Raw genomic sequence first — 19,748 nt, forward strand, 5'->3', positions numbered from 1 at the left:
ATAAACAGAGAAGACAGAAATCCCTGCCTTCAAGGGGCTTATACTCTGGCAGTGGGTAGGAGACAGACAAAACCAGGCAAATGCATGCCAGCTAGCCTGGGGTGCAACAGAGAAAAAGGAACCAAGGAAGGAGGCAGACAGTGCCCTGACAATGGGGGCACCAGGGAATGAGGGCCAGAGGAGGTCTTCATGGGAAGGTGACATCTAAGCAAAGACTGAAGCGAGTGGCCACAGATATCTGCGGGAAGAGCAATCCAGGCAGGAGGAACAGCAAGTGCAAAGGCCCTGGGGTGGGAATATCTGTCGTGTTTAAGGAGGAGCTGGGGGCCAGTGTAGCTGGGGCGGAGGATGCCGGGGCAGGCGTGGGCCAGGGAGACTGGAGAGACAGCCTTGGTCCTAAGCTTACAGAGGGGCTGTATGGAGGGGCAGTCCCCACGGTGTCCATGTGTATGCCACTGGTCACAGCAGCAGACGCGGGGCAAAAGTGGGAAGTAATGAGGACTGCTCCGATGGCACCCAGCAGGCAATGCCAGAAGGGAAGGAGGAGAGGGAGGGCAAGCTGTGCTCCCCAGCAGGGAGGGACGGCCCCATCAGACCTGCAGGAAGGGAACATGCAGAAGGGGATCTCCATGACCCCATTTTTATTTAATTTTTTAAAGTGACATATGTAAATGCCCACAAGCACACAGAAAACAGGAGATGCCCACATCAAATTGCAAATGAAGGCCACCTCTGGCCACTGGAGTGTCTGGAGATTGGGGTGAGTAGGGAAGAACAGAAAGGATGAAGATGGGGGGCATGGTGCCCCTTTTTTCCTTCGTTTTGAACAGAAAGTATCCATTGTGAGCATTTCTTAAAGCACACCTGACCGAAGGGAACCCACTCCCCGGCAGTCCTGGGGACTGCATTGTGGCCTGGGGTGGAAATGCCACTCTGCAGAACGACCCCACCCCAGCACTACGAGACCCTGGAGGGAGGGCCCAGGGTACTGAGAGCTGAGTGCCACCGGAGCTGGCTGTGACCTCCATGTTCTGCGAGTGCTAAGAGGGCAGGCCTGGGCTGCTGGGTGCTGTGCACGCCAGTACCCAACACATGTCTCCAGTGACCAGAAGCACAACCAGCTGCTTGTCTCAGAAAGAGGAAAGTGTAAAAAAAACTAAAACGAGCAGCTATGAAGAAAAATTATAAGTAAGATGTTTATTAAGAAAACAGGCCAGGCATGGTGACTCATGCCTGTAATCCCAGCACTCTGGGAGGCTAAGACAGGAGACTCACTTGAGGACAGGGGTTGGAGACCAGCCTGGGCAACATAACAAGACCCCACCTCAATTTAAAAAAGAAAAAAGAAATCATAGGACCACGGACCCTCCTTACTGCCCACCACCACCTACTTACCCTAATGTGGCCCAGGTCTGGGCTAGAGAACTGAAATTTTAAAATGATAGAACCAAGGTCCAGAGAAGGAGATTGTTTTAACCCAGAATCCTGGACTTCAGGCTCCCTGGCCAAGCGGCTTATTCACACTGGTATAAGGGGATAATGGCCAGAAGGCAGGCAGGGAGCTCAGAGCAGGTCTGACCAAAGGTGGGGTGGAAGGGTTATCAGAGACTCTTTCTTTGTTTCTGTCCATGAGTTGTTTCCATAATTGAAATTTAAATTGAAAGTGAGAAAAGGGTATGGGTTAGGAAGGCTGCTTATAAGCAAAAGGGATCTGAACCCTCAGCCACCTGGTTCAAGGCCTGGGTCCTCCCAAGTTACCAAGTGGAGTCACCCCATGCAGTACATGGGACCTGCTGGCAGGGCTGGCCGCCCGCCTGGGAAGAGACAGTGATGAACGGCCCTCCCGGGCCTGGGGTTGCAGGGCATGCTTCCCCAGCTCCCTGCTGCCAGGAACACGTAATTACAGAGACTGGGTTTCATTTTTAGCTTTAAGATATACAATTAGACATGTAAATCTCAGCAAGGCGGGACAAGCCCTGCACCCACCATAGCCACTGTGGCCATCCCAGCAGTGGAATTTGGCTATTTCTGGGCTGTCTGGAAACAGCAGAACACCCCACCAGACTGGTGTCCTTGGCCCAGCAGAACTCTCCAGGAGCTCTCCCGGCCCTGGGAAGGCTGCCCAGTGACCTGACCACCCTCTGACCCATCCCAGGAAGCACGCCAGGTGGTGTGGGGAGACACAGGGACCTGTATCCCAAATCGGACCGGGACCTCCACAATGCATCCACGAGGACTGACTGTGGTGCCAGCTCGGGGTGAGGGACACAATGCGAGCAACCTCCTGGAGGAGCCCCTGGTTGAGAGGGGGAGACAGCCATTACACAGGAATGACTGCAGTCACTGCCAGTCTCCCAGGAAGGAGAAGGAGCTACAAGGGCGGTGAACAGAGCAGGCTGGGGGCAGGAGGCTGAGAAGGCTCCCTGGATAGTGACATCAGAGCCGGGACCTCAGGCAGAGGTCAGCTGGGTGAAGACCTGGGGGGAAGGAGGTCCCAGGCAGTGGGAACAGCACAGGGAAGACCCAGAAGGAGGGAGGTGGCTCCCAGGAAGAGCCTCCCTGGAAAGTCAGGGGGTGGATGAGGCTGGTGAGGAGGAGAAGCCGCCAAGTGACTCGGGGAGCCCCGTCTTGGTGAGCCTCAACTTCCTCATCTGTAAAAGGACGACCTGCCTGTCACATGGGGCTGTTGGGGTGACTCTGTGGTCCCACAGCACCTCTCTCCACTGCTCAACAGAGGGAGGATGCAGAGAATTCCGCCTCTGTGGTCCCAAGGTCAGTTCGCTGCTGCATCCCCAGCACATGGCCCCAGCCTGATCCAGCATTATTGCCCAGTAGGTGCAACAAGAAGATCCCAGAGCCTTGACAGCCCCAGGTCTCCATCACCAGGGTGATGTGGGGCCAGGTGCCGTAGGGCTGTGGGAGCCACCTCCTGGCCTCAGGCTGCCAGACTCACAGGATCCCTACAGAGAGGGGTCAAATGGGCCTATCAGGGGCTCTCCTCAGAGTTGGAGCAAAAGTGCATGCCTGGCTGGCAACCCTCACAGGAGCAGAAAGTCAGGAAAAGGGAATCCAGGTATCAGTGGGGCAGTCCAACCTCTGTGACAGGGCTCCGGCCTGACCCCATGCCCACTCTCAACACTTCGCCTTCCCAGTTCCAGTACTCAGAGACACACATCTCACCTCCACTGGGTGCCCAGAACGAAGCCCTGGGGGGGGCAAGTGCTCCAACTCACAAGCAAAGAGAGAGGGGTGAGGTCCAGCAGAACAGGGGTGCTCAGATAAAAATATCCACTGGCAGCCAGGCGCAGTGGCTCACACCTGTAATCCCAGCACTTTGGGAGGCTGAGGTAGGTGGATCACCTGAGGTCAGGAGTTCGGGACCAGCCTGGACAACATGGTGAAACATGAAACCCCACCTCTACTACAAATACAAAAATTTGCCGGGCTTGGTGGCGGCCACCTGTAATCCTAGCTACTTGTGAGGCTCAGGCAGGAGAATTGCTTGAACCCGGGAGGCGGAGGTTGCAGTGAGCCAAGATCGCGCCATCGCACTCCAGCCTGGGTGACAGAGCAAGACTCCGTCTCAAAAAAAAAAAAGCCCAAAAACCAAAAAACATTCCACTGGCTCATGACAAATGAAGATTCCCAGTGAGCCCTGCCAGAACCACGGACTCCACAGGACAGGGTTTCTCTTAGTGAGGGGCTGTCCTGAGCGCTGCGGGATGTTCAGCAGCACCCTGCCAGTAGCACAGCCCCAGGTGTGACAACCGAAAATGTCTCCAGAGATCGCCAAATCAACCCTGGTTGAGAGCCACTGCTGCAGGCCTTAAAAGGGCATTTGAAACAAGCTCCCAGGTGATTCTGATGCAGGGAGCTGGGCACCCAGCTAAGAGACAGTAGCGCTGTGACAGGCGTGTGGAACTCCAGGTTGCAGCAGTGCTCCTGGGTTCCTGACAGTGCTGGTCCCCCAGAGCAGGGCCCCATCACTTAAGTCCATCACTTAAGTCCCTCACCTGCCATCCGTCTGCCCCTCCCTCAGCCACGCTCACTCCCACCCTGCCTGCTCTCCCAGCCCTTGGCCTGGTTCCTGGAGGAGTGAGCGGCAAAGTGATGCAATCAGAGTTCCCGGCTGATGAAACCCAGCCCAGGCCAGAGCGAGAGTCTAATAAGGAAACAATTTAAATCGACAACATCTGCCTTGTGCTTCCCCGAAGAGAAGAGAATACAGCCGCCTGGGAGGAGCCTGCCCCGGGGACCAGCCAAGGCGTCCGTCCAGGGGCTGAAGAGCCAGCGTGGCAGCACAGCAGCGTCTGGCTCCTGCCAGGGGTTCAGGGGGAGCAGCTCACAGTCCTAGCATGGCCAGCACCTCCTCCTGCAAGGAGGCAGCAAGAAGTTTCTGGAAGCCAAGCCACTCTGGCCAACACTGGAGCACTCAGAGCAGCCACCCGGCAGCCCCAAAACGCTCTTTGTTCCCCTGCCAAAGACACCCCTATTAGTGGTGGCCTGGGATTGGCGGGTGGGCTGGGAGGGAGGCTGGCATCATAAGTGACCCAAAGAAGCAGAGTGGACAGCCACTGGGGCTTCAGAAACTCCAAGATGGAAAAGGGGCAGGGCATGGGCGCAGGGTGGAGGGAAGACAGGTCATTCAGGCTTGCTGGGAAAGCGTCAGGGTTAGGTGAAAGGATTCTAGAGTCAGACACTTCTAGGTCTGAATCCTGCTGCTCACCAGTCAAGCAGCAACCTTGAGACTGATCTTCAAGGGAAACCCCACACAAGCTGGGCATGGTGGTGCATACCTGTAATCTCAGCTACTCAAGAGGCTGGGACTGGAGGACTGCTTGAGCCCAGGAGTTCAAGACCAGCCTGGGCAACATAGCAAAACCCCATCTCAAAAAAAAAAAAAAAAAAAAACCAAACAAAAAAAACCCATGCAGGCAGGTGTGGGCATCCCTATTTTACAAGCACAGGCAAGTGGCTGCCCTGCTCTGTCCTCTGTACCCAGAGTCAGGTTGTGCAGATGGCTTGAGCTACTGCCCAGGCAAACACCCCGTGAACGCCTGGCCGTTCTCCAGTGATGCAAATGATCACTCTCTCTTGCTCTTACAGCCCAAGAGGCGAGCAGGCCATTGAAGGCACCCAAAGTAAACTACTGGCTTTAACCAAGAATCTCACGCACCTGGGCAAAGATGCCCCTGGCACCCAGCATGGCCCAGCCTGACTCCTGTTTCCCAGGCACCCTCCTGCGTGCCAAGTGATTCTCAAGCATCATCTTCCTGCTTCTACTTCACAGATCAGGAAACAGACACTCGGGGAGTGCAGGCACTCGCTGCAGGTCACATGGGAGGTGAGGGGTGGTCTGTACTCCCAGGCCCCCCTTCAGGAACCCACCTCCACTTCCCGATCTTGCAGAATCCCTGGGAAATCTGCCAAGGCAGTACAGCCATTCTCCGGAGATTGTGGCATGGGCATCTGTCACACTAGCGACCCTGGACCCTGTGCTGTGTGGGCTGACCCTTCACCTCGAGTCTCAATCCCAGGGAAGAGGCTTTGAGACCAGGTTTATGCCAAGGGAGGGATGGTCACTGGGTCAAAGTGTGGGGCCAATGGGGTGTGGCTCTGACCAAATCTGTCAAGACCTGCTGGTGTCGGGGACCATGTTAGGAGGTCCCAAGTTAGGAGGGAGAAGTGGGAAAATGCCCCCCAGCAGGCAGGCCCTGCAGAAGTTCCAAAGATGAGCCCTCCATCTCCTGAACACTTGCTGCATGTCAGGCACCGAGCCAGGCACTCTCCCTGACCTCAAGAATCCACACCCAGCCCTAAGAGATGGGTGCTGTCAGCCCATTACCCCATCACAGCCAAGGCAATTGAGGCCCCAGAGCAGCGAAGTCACCTGCCCAACGTCTACTGCCCGGGAGAGGGCTGTGACCTAAAGCCATGGCTGTCTGACCCCAGAGCTGCAAGCTGGGCTCCCATGCCAGGGTTGGGCCCAAGACCCCAGCAGTTCAAAGCAAGAAGACACAATAGGTGTCACGCTGGGCTGTGGTAGCAGCTTCCCCTCCCCAGGATCCATGCCCACAGCAAACACAGAGCTTCGGGGCTGGCTCTGCTCAGGGGCCTTCCCTTCCCGCACCCACCAGTCTCCCAGCAGGCTTGCCCACAAGGCATCGGGAAGCAGAGACTGGGGCTCAAGGCCAGGCTCTGGCACCCACTGGACACTTGACTTTTCTGGGCCTCAGTCACGGTTCTGTCCCTGTCTCACGGAGTTGCTACAGGACCTGGCATAGTGGACACCCATGCTGAATGGGGGCAGGGACTAGACCTCCAGAAGTAACTACTGAGAGGCACCTTGAGTTCCCCTGGTCCAGCAGGAAGCTGGTCACGCAAAACCCCTGACCCAGTCCCCCACCCTCTTCTCCACCCCAAGACCATGGATCAGGATATTTCCCCAGGTCTTTTTTTTTTTTTTTGAGGTAAGGGGTCTCACTATGTTTCCTGGGCTCAAATGATCCTCCTGCCTCAGCCTCCTGAGTAGCTGGGATTACAGGCGTGAGCCACCACGCCTGGCTTCCTTAGATCTTAAACCTGGCTGGGACACCCTGGCTGGGACATCCAGGGAGGGGGACCAGCAGGTGGCCTAGGCATGCCTGAGCCACTCCTGGCTGACTCATGCCTGGGTGGTGGTTGATTCACCCAAGGAGGAAGGGGAGAGACAGGAGGAACGGATTCCCATCCCCAGGGCCTGGCTCCTCGAATGACTAGACTCGAGTCATGGGGCTGCCTCTGTCCTCTCTACCCTTACCCTCCATTCCAGCCCATCCCAAGGGCACCCCCTATACACTGCGGGTTTCCTCTTCTAGGCCTGGGTCTTAATAAGTTCCTGTCTCCCAGAGTGTGGAGGTGCTAGAGGAAGGGCCTCTGTTTTGCTCACTGCTGCTTCCCCTGTCCCAAGGATGGTGCCAGGCACACGGTAGGTCAGTAAGTAACTAATGACTAAATGAGTGCCCTTCACACCCCTGCTCCCGTAAGGGCTCCCCTAAGCCTTCTTGTGCCACCTTCATGGAAGGGTAGGGCCATATTCTCTGCAGAGTGCAAGGGGCCAGGGGTCACTGCCATTGCTGGCTCTGCCACCCAGCTGTTCCTACTGATCCATACAGTATGCCTTAAGGCTCCCTGGACTTCTGAGGTGACCAGGAGATAATCATGAACCGCTCCACCAAAGTCACTTTTCCTCCCAGCCCTGCACAGACTCAGACCTGTTTTCCTAGCTGTCTTCATCAGTTCCCCAAGATTCCAACCACCACGGGCTAAGCATCAGGCTGGAGCGTGAGGCCCTGACTCACTGGTCTCCACCTCCTCCCCGGACACGTGATTCCCTGAAGACTCACAGACCAATCCTGGACCAATCTTTTCCTCTGTCATTCACGGACTCCACACATATGTACTGAGCACTTACTACACGTCAGGCCTGTGCTAGACATGGGGGACACATCCCAAGAGCATGGCCTTGGTCTTGCCTGTATCCAAGATGGGTGTGGCCAACATAAAAAACCCTTAGGGGCTGCTACACCCCAAGGTCAGGCCTTCTCCTGGGATTTGGGGAAAGCACAGTCAAATGCCCCTTTGCAAAGACAGGGTTCAGGGCAGAACAGGCAGAGTGGCAATTCTCCCCCACCCCACTGTGCTCAGCACTCCTCTGAGAGATGAATGTGCCTAACAGTCTCTCCTGGCTCTGGGCCCAGGCAGGGATGGTTGTCTTGGCCAAGGCAATGGCCTGGTTCTAATCACAAATGTTTGCTGGATAGGTGAACCACAGGAAGAGAGAAGAGAATCAATTACAGGGACAGAGGGAGGAATATGGACCTTTCCTTTCTGCTCTCACCCCTAGCTCCCTTACAATAACTGCCCTGGATGAATACCAACGCTGCCAGCCTTTACTGAGCCCATACTCCATGCCAGGGGCTATGATGGGCACATAATAGGCATTAACCCATTTCACCCAAGTATCAAGGAGGACCTTATTATCCCATTTCACAGATGAGGAAAGCAAAGCTCAGAGAAATCTAGTTCTCTGGCAGCCTCAGGAGCCCACCCTCCCCATGAACAGCTAAGCCTTACAGCCCAGCAGGCCCTGCTGGAGTTTGCAAGAGGCAGAAGGAAAATCTCCAGCCAGAGAAGACTGTTTGCAGCTGCCAGGATGAGTTACTGCCTCATAAACAAGACTGATGCTTATCAGGTCAGAACGGTTCAGGCTGCCTCACCAAAAAGACCAAGGAAAACACCCGAGGATCTCCTCCAGGCTTCCAGGCACCCAAAAAGGTGCCTCATTTTTGTCTAGAGGACTCAGGCATCCACCCAGCACCACCCAAAAGTGTGGGGCATCTCGAGGCTTGTTTCTGACACAGAGACGTGCAGAACTCAGATTCTCAAAGAGAACATACCCATGAAACCAGTCCCCAAGCAGCAGAATATTACAGGCCCCCAGAATGTCCTTCCAGACATGACTCCCCTCAGCAAAGACAGCACTGCCCTGACTTGCATCAGAAAGGTTTTTGAACTCTGTATAAATGGCATCATACACCTTTTTTTTTTTTCAGATAGAATCTCGAGCTGTCGCCTAGGCTGGAGTGCAGTGGCACGATCTCCGCACACTGCAGCCTCTGCCTCCTGAGTTCAAGTGATTCTCCTGCCTCCTCAGCCTCCTGAGTAGCTGGGATTACAGGCATGCGCCACCACACCCGGCGAATTTTTTTGTATTTTTAGTAGAGACGGGGTTTCACCTTGTTGGTCAGGCTGGTCTTGAACTCTTGACCTCAAATGATCCTCCCACCTCGGCCTCCCAAAGTGCTGGGATTACAGGAGTGAGCCACTGCGCCCAGCCGCATCATAAACTCTTTTGTCTCCGGCTTCCTTTGCTCAACATTGTTTGTCAGACTGGTTCCTGCTGTGAGTAGCGGCAGCTTGTTCATCCTCAGCACTGCACAGTATGCCTTGGGTTTTGTTTTGAGCAATTCCATGATGACAGAGGTTGAAACCCATCCTTCTCAGCTGACAGTTACCTGCCCTTCTGCAACCTGCAGCCCCAAGCAATCAACCCCATGGCTGCCCTTAGTGGTTCTAAACTACAAATGTGACTCGGATTCACACCTTCTGTGGCTCCCACCCCTCCGGGTACAGCTCAAACCCCTCCCCTTGACTCCTCCTGACTTCAAGCTCCCTCCCAGGCCAGCCGGCCCCTCTTTCCCACTCAGCACGCTCGCCCTTGCCGTGCCTCTGCCGCAGGCTGCTCTTCTCCCACTCACCACCTGCTAATCCTAGTCATGCCCCAGAACCGAGCCCAGCATCACCTCCTTAGGGCCCGTGGCCATAGCACTGATTGGATTTGCACACCTCCCCTCACTGGAGGGCCCTGCAGGGGTGGGGGCCACATCTCCAGGGCCCAGCCTGAGCCCCACACCCAGAAGGTGCCCAAGAAATTGTCTGGGGGGAGCCTAGGGGGAGCAGGGAGCCACAGGTATGCTGCCCCACACCTGCAGAGTCTGCTCAGAGAGGAAGTGGTGAGACGTAAGAGTGTTTAGCACCCAGACTTCCGCCCTCCCTGAGCACCAGCCGGCCACCTCCTCTCTGGGCAGGGTTAGTCTGTTTTTAGTTGCCAGGTGCCTGGCCTTGTGCTGGGTAGGGAGCCCTCCTGAGCAGCCCTGTTTGATGGAGGAGGAAGCTGAGGCTGAGAGGACAAGGCCTTTAGCCACAGTCACAGGGAAATCAAGCAACTGCCAAGGTCCACTTGCCGTGCCTGGAGTCAGGCCCCAGCCCCCTCCTCCTTCCCATTCTGCTTGCTATGAGCATCCCTGCCCCATGCAGAGGAGCCCAACCCACCCAAACCATTGATGCCCCCAGTTGCCTCTCAATTGCAGCCTCTGAGCCCGTGGAGGCACCCAGCTGTCCAGTATGCAAGTGAAGGCTGCTCCTGACACAGACTGACACCTCGGGACTGAAGAGGGAATGGGGGCCGGGGGGGCGGGGGGCGGGTCCAGCAACTGGCAGCAGCCACAGTGAGGTCCCACACCAGCACTCACACTGGTTCAGAGCCAGGGGAGAAAAGCCCCAGCACCAGGACAATGCCAACCCACAGCAGGAAGCCCCAAAACCAAGATGCAATGATGCAAGGACTACTCCTGCCCATGAAGGGCCCGCAATCTGCGGAAAGAGCTAGAGATGTGGATAGAGACTGCAGTGTCCTGAGATGAGGACCCACAGAGAGTGTACAAGGCCAAAAGAGGCCAGGGAAGGCTTCCTGGAGGAGGTGACTCTTAGGCTGAGAAGAAATTCAGCGAGCAGAGAAGTGGGGGAAGGGAACTTGAGGAAGAGGCAACTGCAGGAACAAAGGCACAGAAACCAGAAGGGCGAGGAGCAGTGGAAGCCGACGAGGCCAGCCTGATGCCGGGAGTGGCAGGGCCTCCCATGTACTGAGGGGCCGCTGTCTCTCTCACCCACACTCCAGCCCACCAGCAGCCTGACAACCAGTGCCCTCTGCCTCCGTGGAGGCTGTCTTCCGCCTGCCAGAGCGAGCCCCAGAGCCAGCTGTGCAGAGGGCCTCTTCCCTCACCAAAAGCCCCTCACCCCAGCCTGGGTCCACCCAGCAGGGACGCTCCAACCCACCCTGGCTCACAGCCAAGCATCCCCCTGTGGGGCAAGTTCAAGCCAACAAGGGACAAGAAAACACGCAGACCCCACTGGGGACCCCGAGCTCAGACACCCGGTGTGCTCCTCGCCCGCCCCCACCCCTGCCCCGAGTGGAAAGTGTCCTCTCCCAGCAGCACCTCATCAGTCCTGGCCCACATAGGAGTGCCAGCGGCCATGCAGGGGCACTGACCCTGCCATAACTCTGCCTGGACACAGGAGGACAGACTGTAGCACATGCAGCGTGTGTACTGTATGCCAGGAGCCGCGCTGGGTGTCTGACAGACATTATCTCACCGTGTCCTCTGAGAGCACCAGGAGGCAGGCACTGGCAGCCCTGCTTCACAGGGGCGGTCACTGAGGCTTGGAGGCCAAGTCCCTTACCCAAGGTCACACAGGCAGCAAGTGGCAGAAGCAGGATGGAAACGTCTCCTGCAGGCCTGGAGGCAGGGAAGCAGCAAGGCAGAACAAGCAGGCAGAAAGGCCTCTGTCAGAGCTCTTCCTCCCAGCCACCGAAACCAGCTGGCTGGCAGGACAGAGGACCGGGTAGGGTGGGGGTGCAGGCAGCTTCAGGCCTGCATGTGAGAGCTCTTCCAAGCCCTGGGTGCCAAAAGAGGCTCAGGGCAAAGACCCAAGCTTTGCCACCACAGCCCTATGCAGACACAGAAGCCAGCCACAGGTTGGGCAGCTTTGGGCCTTACTGAGCCACGGACGGCAGTCTGACCTCATAGTGGGTGGCTGACAGGTCCCAGGGCATATCTGGAGTCCCCACAATCCAAAGCACTTGCCAGGGAGGTGGATAATACAGAGCAATACCCCCTCCCCACCCTACGTTAGTTCTGGGTCTCTTTCTAAGCAAATCTGGTGTCTCTCCCCTGCTTAAACCTTCCTGGGGCTCCCTGGTAAGATGAGGATACATCTAAACTGGTTGTGCTTAAGATATTACTGCCTGTCTCCAGCAGCAAGCGAGTGACTGCAGGGTCACCGCATAGCAGTCACCAGACGTCAGACACAGAGTCCGTTAGCTCCTGACCCTTAGCAGACATGCCAGCAGCCATCCCAAGGTGCAAGTAGGGCCTCCCAAATGCAAGTCAGGACTCCTAGGTACTGAACAAGCAGGGTTCAAAGGGACTCAGGGCTCCCCTGCCACCCCCGGACAAGCAGGGCCCTCAGGCACATGATGTGGTTGCTGCTAAGAGCCTCTGGCCAGAGCAGCTCCCGGGACAGAGCTTGAAGCAAGGAACAGGCCTCAGGAAATAGCCTGGCTCCATGAAGCCAGATCATCTCGGGTCAGGGCTGCTGCCAGGCTGGCAGGTAGGCAGCAGGGGCTGCCAGGGTGGCACCTGCCAACAGTGTAGCCAGCTGGCAGCAAAGGCTAGGTCCAAGGAGCAGACACCAAGGCCAGGCACAGTCATGGCAGCTTCAGGCTTCCCCGCAGCCACCAGCAGTATAGTCTGACCTCGCGGAACCAGCAGATGGCTTGGTACCACAGCCTCGCTGCCAGGGCTGGCCTCTGAGGCCAGCCAGTCCCGCCCACTTCTGCCAGCAGGACTTCTCTCCACAGGCCACTCTGCCTCCTTGTGCCCCCGGCCTGCACCTGGAAGGCCTTCTACGGCACCCAGGGGACCAGGCTGGCCTAAGGCAGCACACATCAGGCATCCAAGGCATGCTGCGGGGTCAGGGGAACTCAAGCGGGCAGCCCACGTCAAAAGGCAGCTGCAAAGCCCCTTGAGCCAAATGCCGCCACACAGCACTGTGGCCAGATCTTCCAACTTAAAACAAATGGGAAGTCTAGATTTTCATGCAATCACAAACGACTGGCGCACTGCAGGGGTCGACAAACCCTGGCTACATTTGGCCACTGTGCCCCCATCCATCTCCCGGCACTTACTAAGAACGAGGCATGATGCTAGCCCTGCGGTTGAGGAAGCCCACTTGCCCACTCTGCCTGCCAGCCCTCTCTCCAATCTGCCTACTCCTCTGCCTGCTACCGCCAGGCCAGCAGTACCTGCCAGCCAACTCCCATTGTTCCTCCCTGGGTGCAGGTCAGGCCCCTGCACCTTCTCCACCTGGCAACCAGGCCACGTGGCTCCACTGTCCCTGGGTAGGTACTCCTGAGGCCAGGAACACACCAGTTCGGCCACCCATTACCCTAACTTACTCCATCTCCTCCTCCAGCCTCCCCATACCCCAGCTCCTCGCCTGACCCTGGGAACAAGTGCCTGTTGGCCAGGCGCCTCTATACCAAAGGCTTATCGGATCTCTTTCCTGTCCAATTCCCCTCTGCCTTCAAGGCTCCCAGGAAGGGTCACTTCTTCCAGGAAGCTCTCCCTATCTCAGTGATGTGCCACATGAGGACAAGGACCATGCCCAGGCTGAGTTAAGTGCTCGATCCACATCTGTCAAATAAATGGACAGACACCTGGACAGAAATGCCTCCCCAGCTGGCCTGCTGGGATCCAGTGGGATGCAGAAGGATATGCCCTAGATCTGCCTTATTCTGAAGTTTTCACGATGCCCACCAAGCTCACTGTCCCCACCTAGCTGGCAGCTCCATGGAAACAGGGCTATCTAATCATGATCACCTCCAGAAGCCCAAGACAAAGCGTGTGTTCGGGGAAAGTGGAACAGGCGCACGTGCCCACCAGCCTCCTCTCCCTCTCCAGTGTGCTCAGCCTCCAGAGCTCCTGCTCTGTGAAGGAAAGTGGGTGCCCTGCCAATCTAAGAATCCCATCGAACCTCCACGGCCCCTGCTCCACTCAGCCCCAAGGGACACAATTCTGTGTCCACCTCCATCCTGCCCTCCTGGAGCTCCACACTGTGCCTGCGAGCAGGCCTCCCCCGGAGGTGGATTCAAGCAGCATTCCACAGCCTTTTCCTAGAAGGGCGGGTGAGGGACCAGGCGGGTGGAGGCTCTGGCCACACGTGTGTGGAGTGTGAGGAAAGATCCGACCAGGCTGGCCTCCCCAGGGACCGGGCCTGGCATTGGGCCCCCAGCGCTGCACCGACCTGGCCAAGGCCTTCTTCACACTAAAAGAACCCCACCCGTGCCTCCAGGGCCACCATCCCAGCCGTGCCATGGAAGGCAGGCAGCATATTTGTGGTGGGCAGCCACGTGCCCACCAAAGACTGCCCAAATCAAAAGCCCACTGAAGATTCAACCCTACCAAAGAAGAAAGGCCAGAGGAGGGGCCTCCAAGTCACAGGCTGTCTGCTTCTTGGACAGTCTGGCACCCAAGTACAGAGCACAAGAGGACCCCAGAAGGACCCCCTCCCCGTTCTGGCCCAGCCTGCCTCCTTCATACACAGAGTTACTAAGACACAGGGGACAGAGGTCAGAGCCAGGCCCAAGTCCACTCAGCTATGCCATCAGCTCCTCCTGTAAGTGGCCCTAGCAAGTCACTTCTCTGCCGCAGGCCTCAGTTTCCCCATCTGTTGGCTGAGAAAATGCTCTCTGCCCATCTCCTCCAGAAAAGACTTGCTATGAGGTAAGTCAGTGCCTCCCTTGTACTCCTCTCCCCTGGCACCACCAGCCACGTGCATGAGGCAGACACAGGACTGGTGCCAGCTGCAAGCAGAGATCTCTTGGGTGTTTGGGATTCTTCCTGCCCAAGGGCTGCTGCCTTGGACAGGCTGGCAGCTCCCCGACTCACCAGACTTGGCTAGGACCTCTGCCTCCCTCCCGGGACCCCTGGGAAAGCCTCCCAGATGCCATGTGGATACATATGCCTGGGAGGCCTCCAGGCAGGGACCTTGGCAAATGCTCACCATGCCCCAGTGCCAGCCTGGGCCTGGCCCCAAATCCACAGCAGTGACTTCAGCCCCACCCCCTGAAAGGTCCTGGAGACACACTTCCTTGGACCTCACGAAACCCACCATGGTGCCTCCTAACTGCTCAGCTCTGGACTTTCCTGAACTACCCAATCCATGGAATGGAGCCTTTCTCAAAGGTCTGGGGTTGTCACATGGGTCTGCAGCTGCTTCCAGCCCACTGCCTTCAAGGCAAGACAGGGCCTTAGAGCTGGACCTGCCCAAATTCAAATCCCATCTCTGCAATTTCAAGCTGAGTAGCACAGACCCAGTGACTTCAATTGTCCTGACCCCAGCTTCCTCACCTGTAAGTGGGGTAATGCCATCAGCCCATGGGGTAGGTGACTGCAGGGCCTCAAATAATCATCTAATTTGAGGGGCTAGGCAAGCCCCTAGCATACAGAATGCGTACAATCAAGGGCGGTTTATAGAACGATAAAAGTGTTAATTTCCGAATTGCCATTTACCACCTGGGTGATCTCTGGCACATGGCTTCACCTCTCTGGCTTTGGTGCCTCTCCGGACGGCTGAGAGGATTCATGGAAATACCATTTGCAAAACACTCAGCACCCTGCCTGGTACAGAATGCAGGAGTTCAGAGCATAGCAGCGTGAGGATCGCTGCTCTCAAGGAGGCCTCAGGAAGATGAGGCTGAGCAACAGCCCGATGCACCACCCGCTCTACCTGCTCAAATTGGGTCAGGCGAACGGTGTACCCAGCTGTTGCCAAGGCACCCAGCACACAGGGAAATACTCCAGCCAGGAGGGTGGGTGCTGCAGGGGTGGAGCCTTGGGCCTGCTTCACTGACACCACCCATGCTGCCACCACCAGGTCTCTGGGCCATCTCGGGGGTTCCCGGGGGTGGGGGAAATATGCTATTGATCTGGGCCCAGGATCTAACCAGGTCCAGTCCCCCCAGACCCTACCCCAACCGGGAAACAATCGGGCCTTCGCTGTCTAGAGGGGCAGACTGTGAAGCAGCGTTCCCAGGCTGCAGTCCAGGGTGGGTGGGGTAGGGGTGGAGGGGGTAGGAACCCAGGAACCCCCATCTACTGGGCAAAAACACAGCAAACACCAAAGCAGCTCTAAACTGGCCTCAGGTTCCAATGTCACTGTCTGCTGTCTCCAGCCACACCTACCCGGCAGCAAACAGGTGCCTGGTGGCCACTAACTGCCCAGCTTTGCGGGAGCTCAGTGTCAGCTCCTCCCTCCTCAGCCCCATTCAGGTTGCATGCAGGACAGGGCTGTGAAATGCTTTGGGCTCAGCTGGATTCAGGCAATTTGAGGCCCCCTGCCAGGAGGGAAGAAGGGAAAACAGAGGTGAAATCCAGACCCTGTGGACTAAGACCTGGAACTTCCCACACTTTCCCTAATGGGGAAGCAGGTTTGGGCAATGGAAAGGCCAACAGGTAGGGGGACAGTGGCTCCAGGGCCTGGAGGCCAGGCAAGGCCTCAGCCTGGGGCTCAAAATTTATATTCCTCAATGTTCCTCAATATTCCAAGACTCTGTCCCCACTCTCAGCTCACACACAGGCCCCCTGCTGACTGGATCTGGTCCCCACCCCCTGCCCACCAAAGACCTGGAAAGGGCTGGGCCCCAGCCTGGGCCCCTCTACCCACAGAAACCATAACTGCTGCGGCAGTGTGCCTGGGCGAGACATAACACACAGATTATCTATACCCTAGAGGTGGGTATGACGTCCCCATTTTACAGAAAAGGAAACTGAAGTTCAGAGGCACAAAAGGCTTGAATGCAGGCTCTACTGAATCAACCAGGCAAATCATTTCCTCTCAGAGCCTGTTTCCACCTCTCTAAAATGGGGATAATAATCCTATGGGGCCCCCACCTCCACTCCTGCTCCATGACACAGTCCAGGGGTTAAGTGAGAGGTGCTAGTACAACAGGGAGCCCAGCACCAATGGTAGCTGGTTCTTGCCATCAGAGAGCTTAGGTAACTTGCCCAATGTCACCCAGCCAGTGAGTAGCCAACTCCAGGCCCTAGCTGTGAGCACAGCCTTCTCTCTGAAACCTCAGACTGCTGTGTGGGTGGCCTCAGGATCACAGGCTTCCCAGGCAACCAAGGAGGCCAGCCACCCCCACCACAAGGGGCAGCCCTTGTCCAAATTCCTCAGATAAGCAGCTCCCAACAGAACAGGGAGCCAGTGCTCAGAAAAAGCACCCCACCCTGTCCACACCGGAGATTCCTAAATCTGAGCCTGGCTCTGCAGTTCCCCTCCCTTCCCCTCCTCCCAGCAGCGTGTTTGACCTCTGGATTCATCCAGCAGGCCCTCAAACTGGTGAAGTTCAGTTAACAACAGACTCCTTCGAGGTCCCTGGCAAGCCACTGACTTCCTCTTTCTGGGCCTCAGTTTCTCCGCCTATAACACGCACACATGGGCTCTCAGAACGGGGAGGCAGCTCTGGCTAACAGGGCCCACAAGGAGGCCCGGGGAGCAAAGGGCAGACCAGGTAGGCAAGCAGCGTGTCCCAGGCACTCAGCCAGGCCCTGCCTGCATTCTATTTTATTTCATTTTTATTTTTTAAAAAGAGAGAGGCCGGGCGCAGTGGCTCACACTTGTAATCCCAGCACTCTGGAAGGCCGAGGGGTGGGGGGGGGGGGGGGGGATCATTTGAGGTCAGGAGGTCGAGACCAGCCTCGCCAACATGGTAAAACCCCATTTCTACTAAAAATACAAAAAAATTATCGTGGTAGTGTGCGCCTGTAATCTCAGCTACTGAGGAGGCTGAGGCAGGAGGATTGCTTGAACCCAGGAGGTGGAGGTTGCAGTGAGCCAAGATCGCGCCACTGCATTCCAGCCTAGGCAACAGAGTGAGACTCCATCTAAAAAATAAATAAAATTAAAATTAAAAAAAAAAATTAGCTGGGTGTGGTGGTGGGCACCTGTAATCCCAGCTACTCAGGAGACTGAGATATGAGAATTGCTTGAACCCGGGAGGTGGAGGTTGCAGTGAGCCATGCTTGTGCCACTGCACTCCAGCCTGGGCAACAGAGTTAAATTGCGTCCCCCCAAAAAAAGAAAAAAAAAATAGAGACAGGAATCTATGTCGTCCAGGCTGGTCTTGAACTCCTGGCCTCAAGCAAGTCTTTCACGTAGGCCTCCCAAAGTGCTGGGATTACAGGAGTAAGCCACGGCATCCAGCCTGCCCTAAGTTCTAGCTGCTGCAGCTTCTCCACCTGTATTAGGCTCACTTTTCAGAAGAGGAGGCCCAGAAAGTAACAGAGTCAAGAGGCACACTCCCATCTGTAGAACTCCAAGGCTCTTCTGAGACAGGCCAGGACGACGTGACCCCAGGTGGGCCCAAATGGCAAGGGACAGCCTGGGAACTCAGTTGCATTCAGCGACAAGCTGGGCAGCTGGACCTGCCAGGATGGGGACGAACAACACAAAACCAAACTCAACGGAGCCTCTTTCAGAGAGGGCAGCAGCCTCCTCGACAAGGGCATTTGCAATGCAAAGCAGCCCAGCTCCAGCCAGAGGAGGACAGTCACTTGGAGGGGGCTGGGTAGGCCAAAATCCAGCCACCTCCCTCCAGCCAGACTAGGGAGTGCCTGCGATAGGGCCTTCCCAGGCGCCTGGGGGTGCCGGGGAACCCGTGGCTGGCCTGGACTCTGAATCATATGACAGCCCTAGTGGCCAGTTCGGGTGCAAGGTGGCCTGGAACACCCCTCCCCTGCACAATCGCTCAGGGTACAAATCCCTGATAGGCCGTACATGCAAGTCTGCAGAATGGACCTACTGCAGGCGGCACGCAGGGCCCCAAGAGAAGGCTGAAAGACTAGACCCCCAGGTATTTGGCTAGCGGCTGCCTGACACCCTGCCAACTGCCTCAGGCCCAGTCCTGCCTTGTGCAACCTGCCCCAGGCACACAGAATCCCCCGGATCCTCCTCACACCGGCCCCAAGGGGCCCTTCCACAGTTGCCAAGTGTCTAGATCTCGCTCATCGCCCCCCCCCCGCTGCAGACGCGACCGCCCCAGCTCCTACCTTGACGACAAGCTGACAAAATCCCCTCCATCCAGCAGCCGGACCTTGCAGAAGAGGACCCCGTTCACGAAGGGAACCGCAGTCAGCTCCTCCAGGGTGAAAGTGGTTTGGAATTTGAATTTCTTCTTCTTCATCAAGAAAGCCATGAGCGAGTTCCCTGAGTCTGAAGCCCCGAAGGCGAAAAAAGGTGGGGAGGGACGGGATTCCTTTCCCTACACCACACCCCCTCCTCAAAACACCAGAGCCGGATCCCGCCCTGATGGTGGCAGAGACGGCGGAGATCGGAGTCCGGGGCCCCAGGTCTGAGAGACCGACCAGTCCAGTTCGCGGGCCGGCGGGCTTCACCCTCGGGGAGCCGGGGCTCGGAGGGGTTCGGAGCGGCCGGGGACCTCACCGGCATGTAAACAGCAGGGCATGGCCCAGGAGGCAGGGGCAGGGGCGGAGGTGCGGGGCTGCGCGCGAGCGGCCGCGCTGGCTTGCAGCATCCCGAGCCGCGATCTCCGGGGAGCTCACGCCGCGCGGCCGGGCGGACCGGTGAGACAGGGCGGCGGGCGGGCTGGCGGGCCGGTAAGGCTGAGGGCGGAGGGCGGCCCCGCCCCCGCCCCGCTGGCGGCCGGGGGAGGCGCCCTCGCCGTTCACGCCCCCGCACCTGGGTGCCGGGCGGCCAGCGCAGGTGAAGCCGGGGAACGTGGGGCACCCCCAGGGGGCTGCCGGGAGCTCGGGGGCCTCTCCAGGAGGCGCGTCGGGGTCGCTGCGGGCCGGGAACGTCCGGCCTCGGGCCTCCTCAGGGCAGGCACCGGGCCGGCCCCGGGCAGCGGGGGCGCCGCCTCCTCCTCGGTCCTGGGACCCGCGCCGCGGGCCCCGGCGGAGCTGAGGCGCCCTTCGGCCCGGCCGGTGGCGCCTGCCTCGCCCAGCACCCTTCGAGCAGCAGCGCCGCCCCCTGCGCCCCCGACGCTGCAGCCAGAGCCCGACGCTGCAGCCAGAGCCCGACGCTGCGCGGCGCCGCTTGGAGAATGCCTGGGCCCCGCGCGGCCGCCCGCCGAACCGCCGCCGAGCGCGGCAGGGGCGGGGCGCCGGCGGCTCAGCCGGCCCGCGATTGGGCGGCCCGTCGAGGCGGGCGCGCAGCGCGATTGGCGGGCGGCTGCGTGGGGCGGGACTCGCGGGAGGCAGAGGCGGCTCGGGGCGCTCGGATTGGTGCCCTGCGCGGCCGGGCCCGCCTCCTAGGGCGGGGCGGGGCTGAGGGAAGGGAGAGGG

The 19,748-nt window shown here is 57.9% G+C and overlaps 1 protein-coding gene across 1 annotated transcript in view; it reads right to left on the reverse strand.

The window, feature by feature from the left end:
* EEIG1 (estrogen-induced osteoclastogenesis regulator 1) overlaps positions 1–19,509 on the reverse strand; it is a 40,197-nt gene extending 20,688 nt beyond the window's left edge. The window contains exon 1 of the mRNA XM_032165231.2: positions 18,495–19,509. Within this exon, the coding sequence (XP_032021122.1) occupies positions 18,495–18,640 (146 nt within the window). The 5' untranslated portion in view covers positions 18,641–19,509. The remainder of the gene's footprint in view (positions 1–18,494) is intronic.
* Between the last annotated feature and the right edge of the window lie 239 nt (positions 19,510–19,748).

This window comes from Hylobates moloch, unplaced genomic scaffold (genome assembly GCF_009828535.3).
Source record: "Hylobates moloch isolate HMO894 unplaced genomic scaffold, HMol_V3 SCAFFOLD_10, whole genome shotgun sequence".
Taxonomy (NCBI): Eukaryota; Metazoa; Chordata; class Mammalia; order Primates; family Hylobatidae; genus Hylobates; species Hylobates moloch.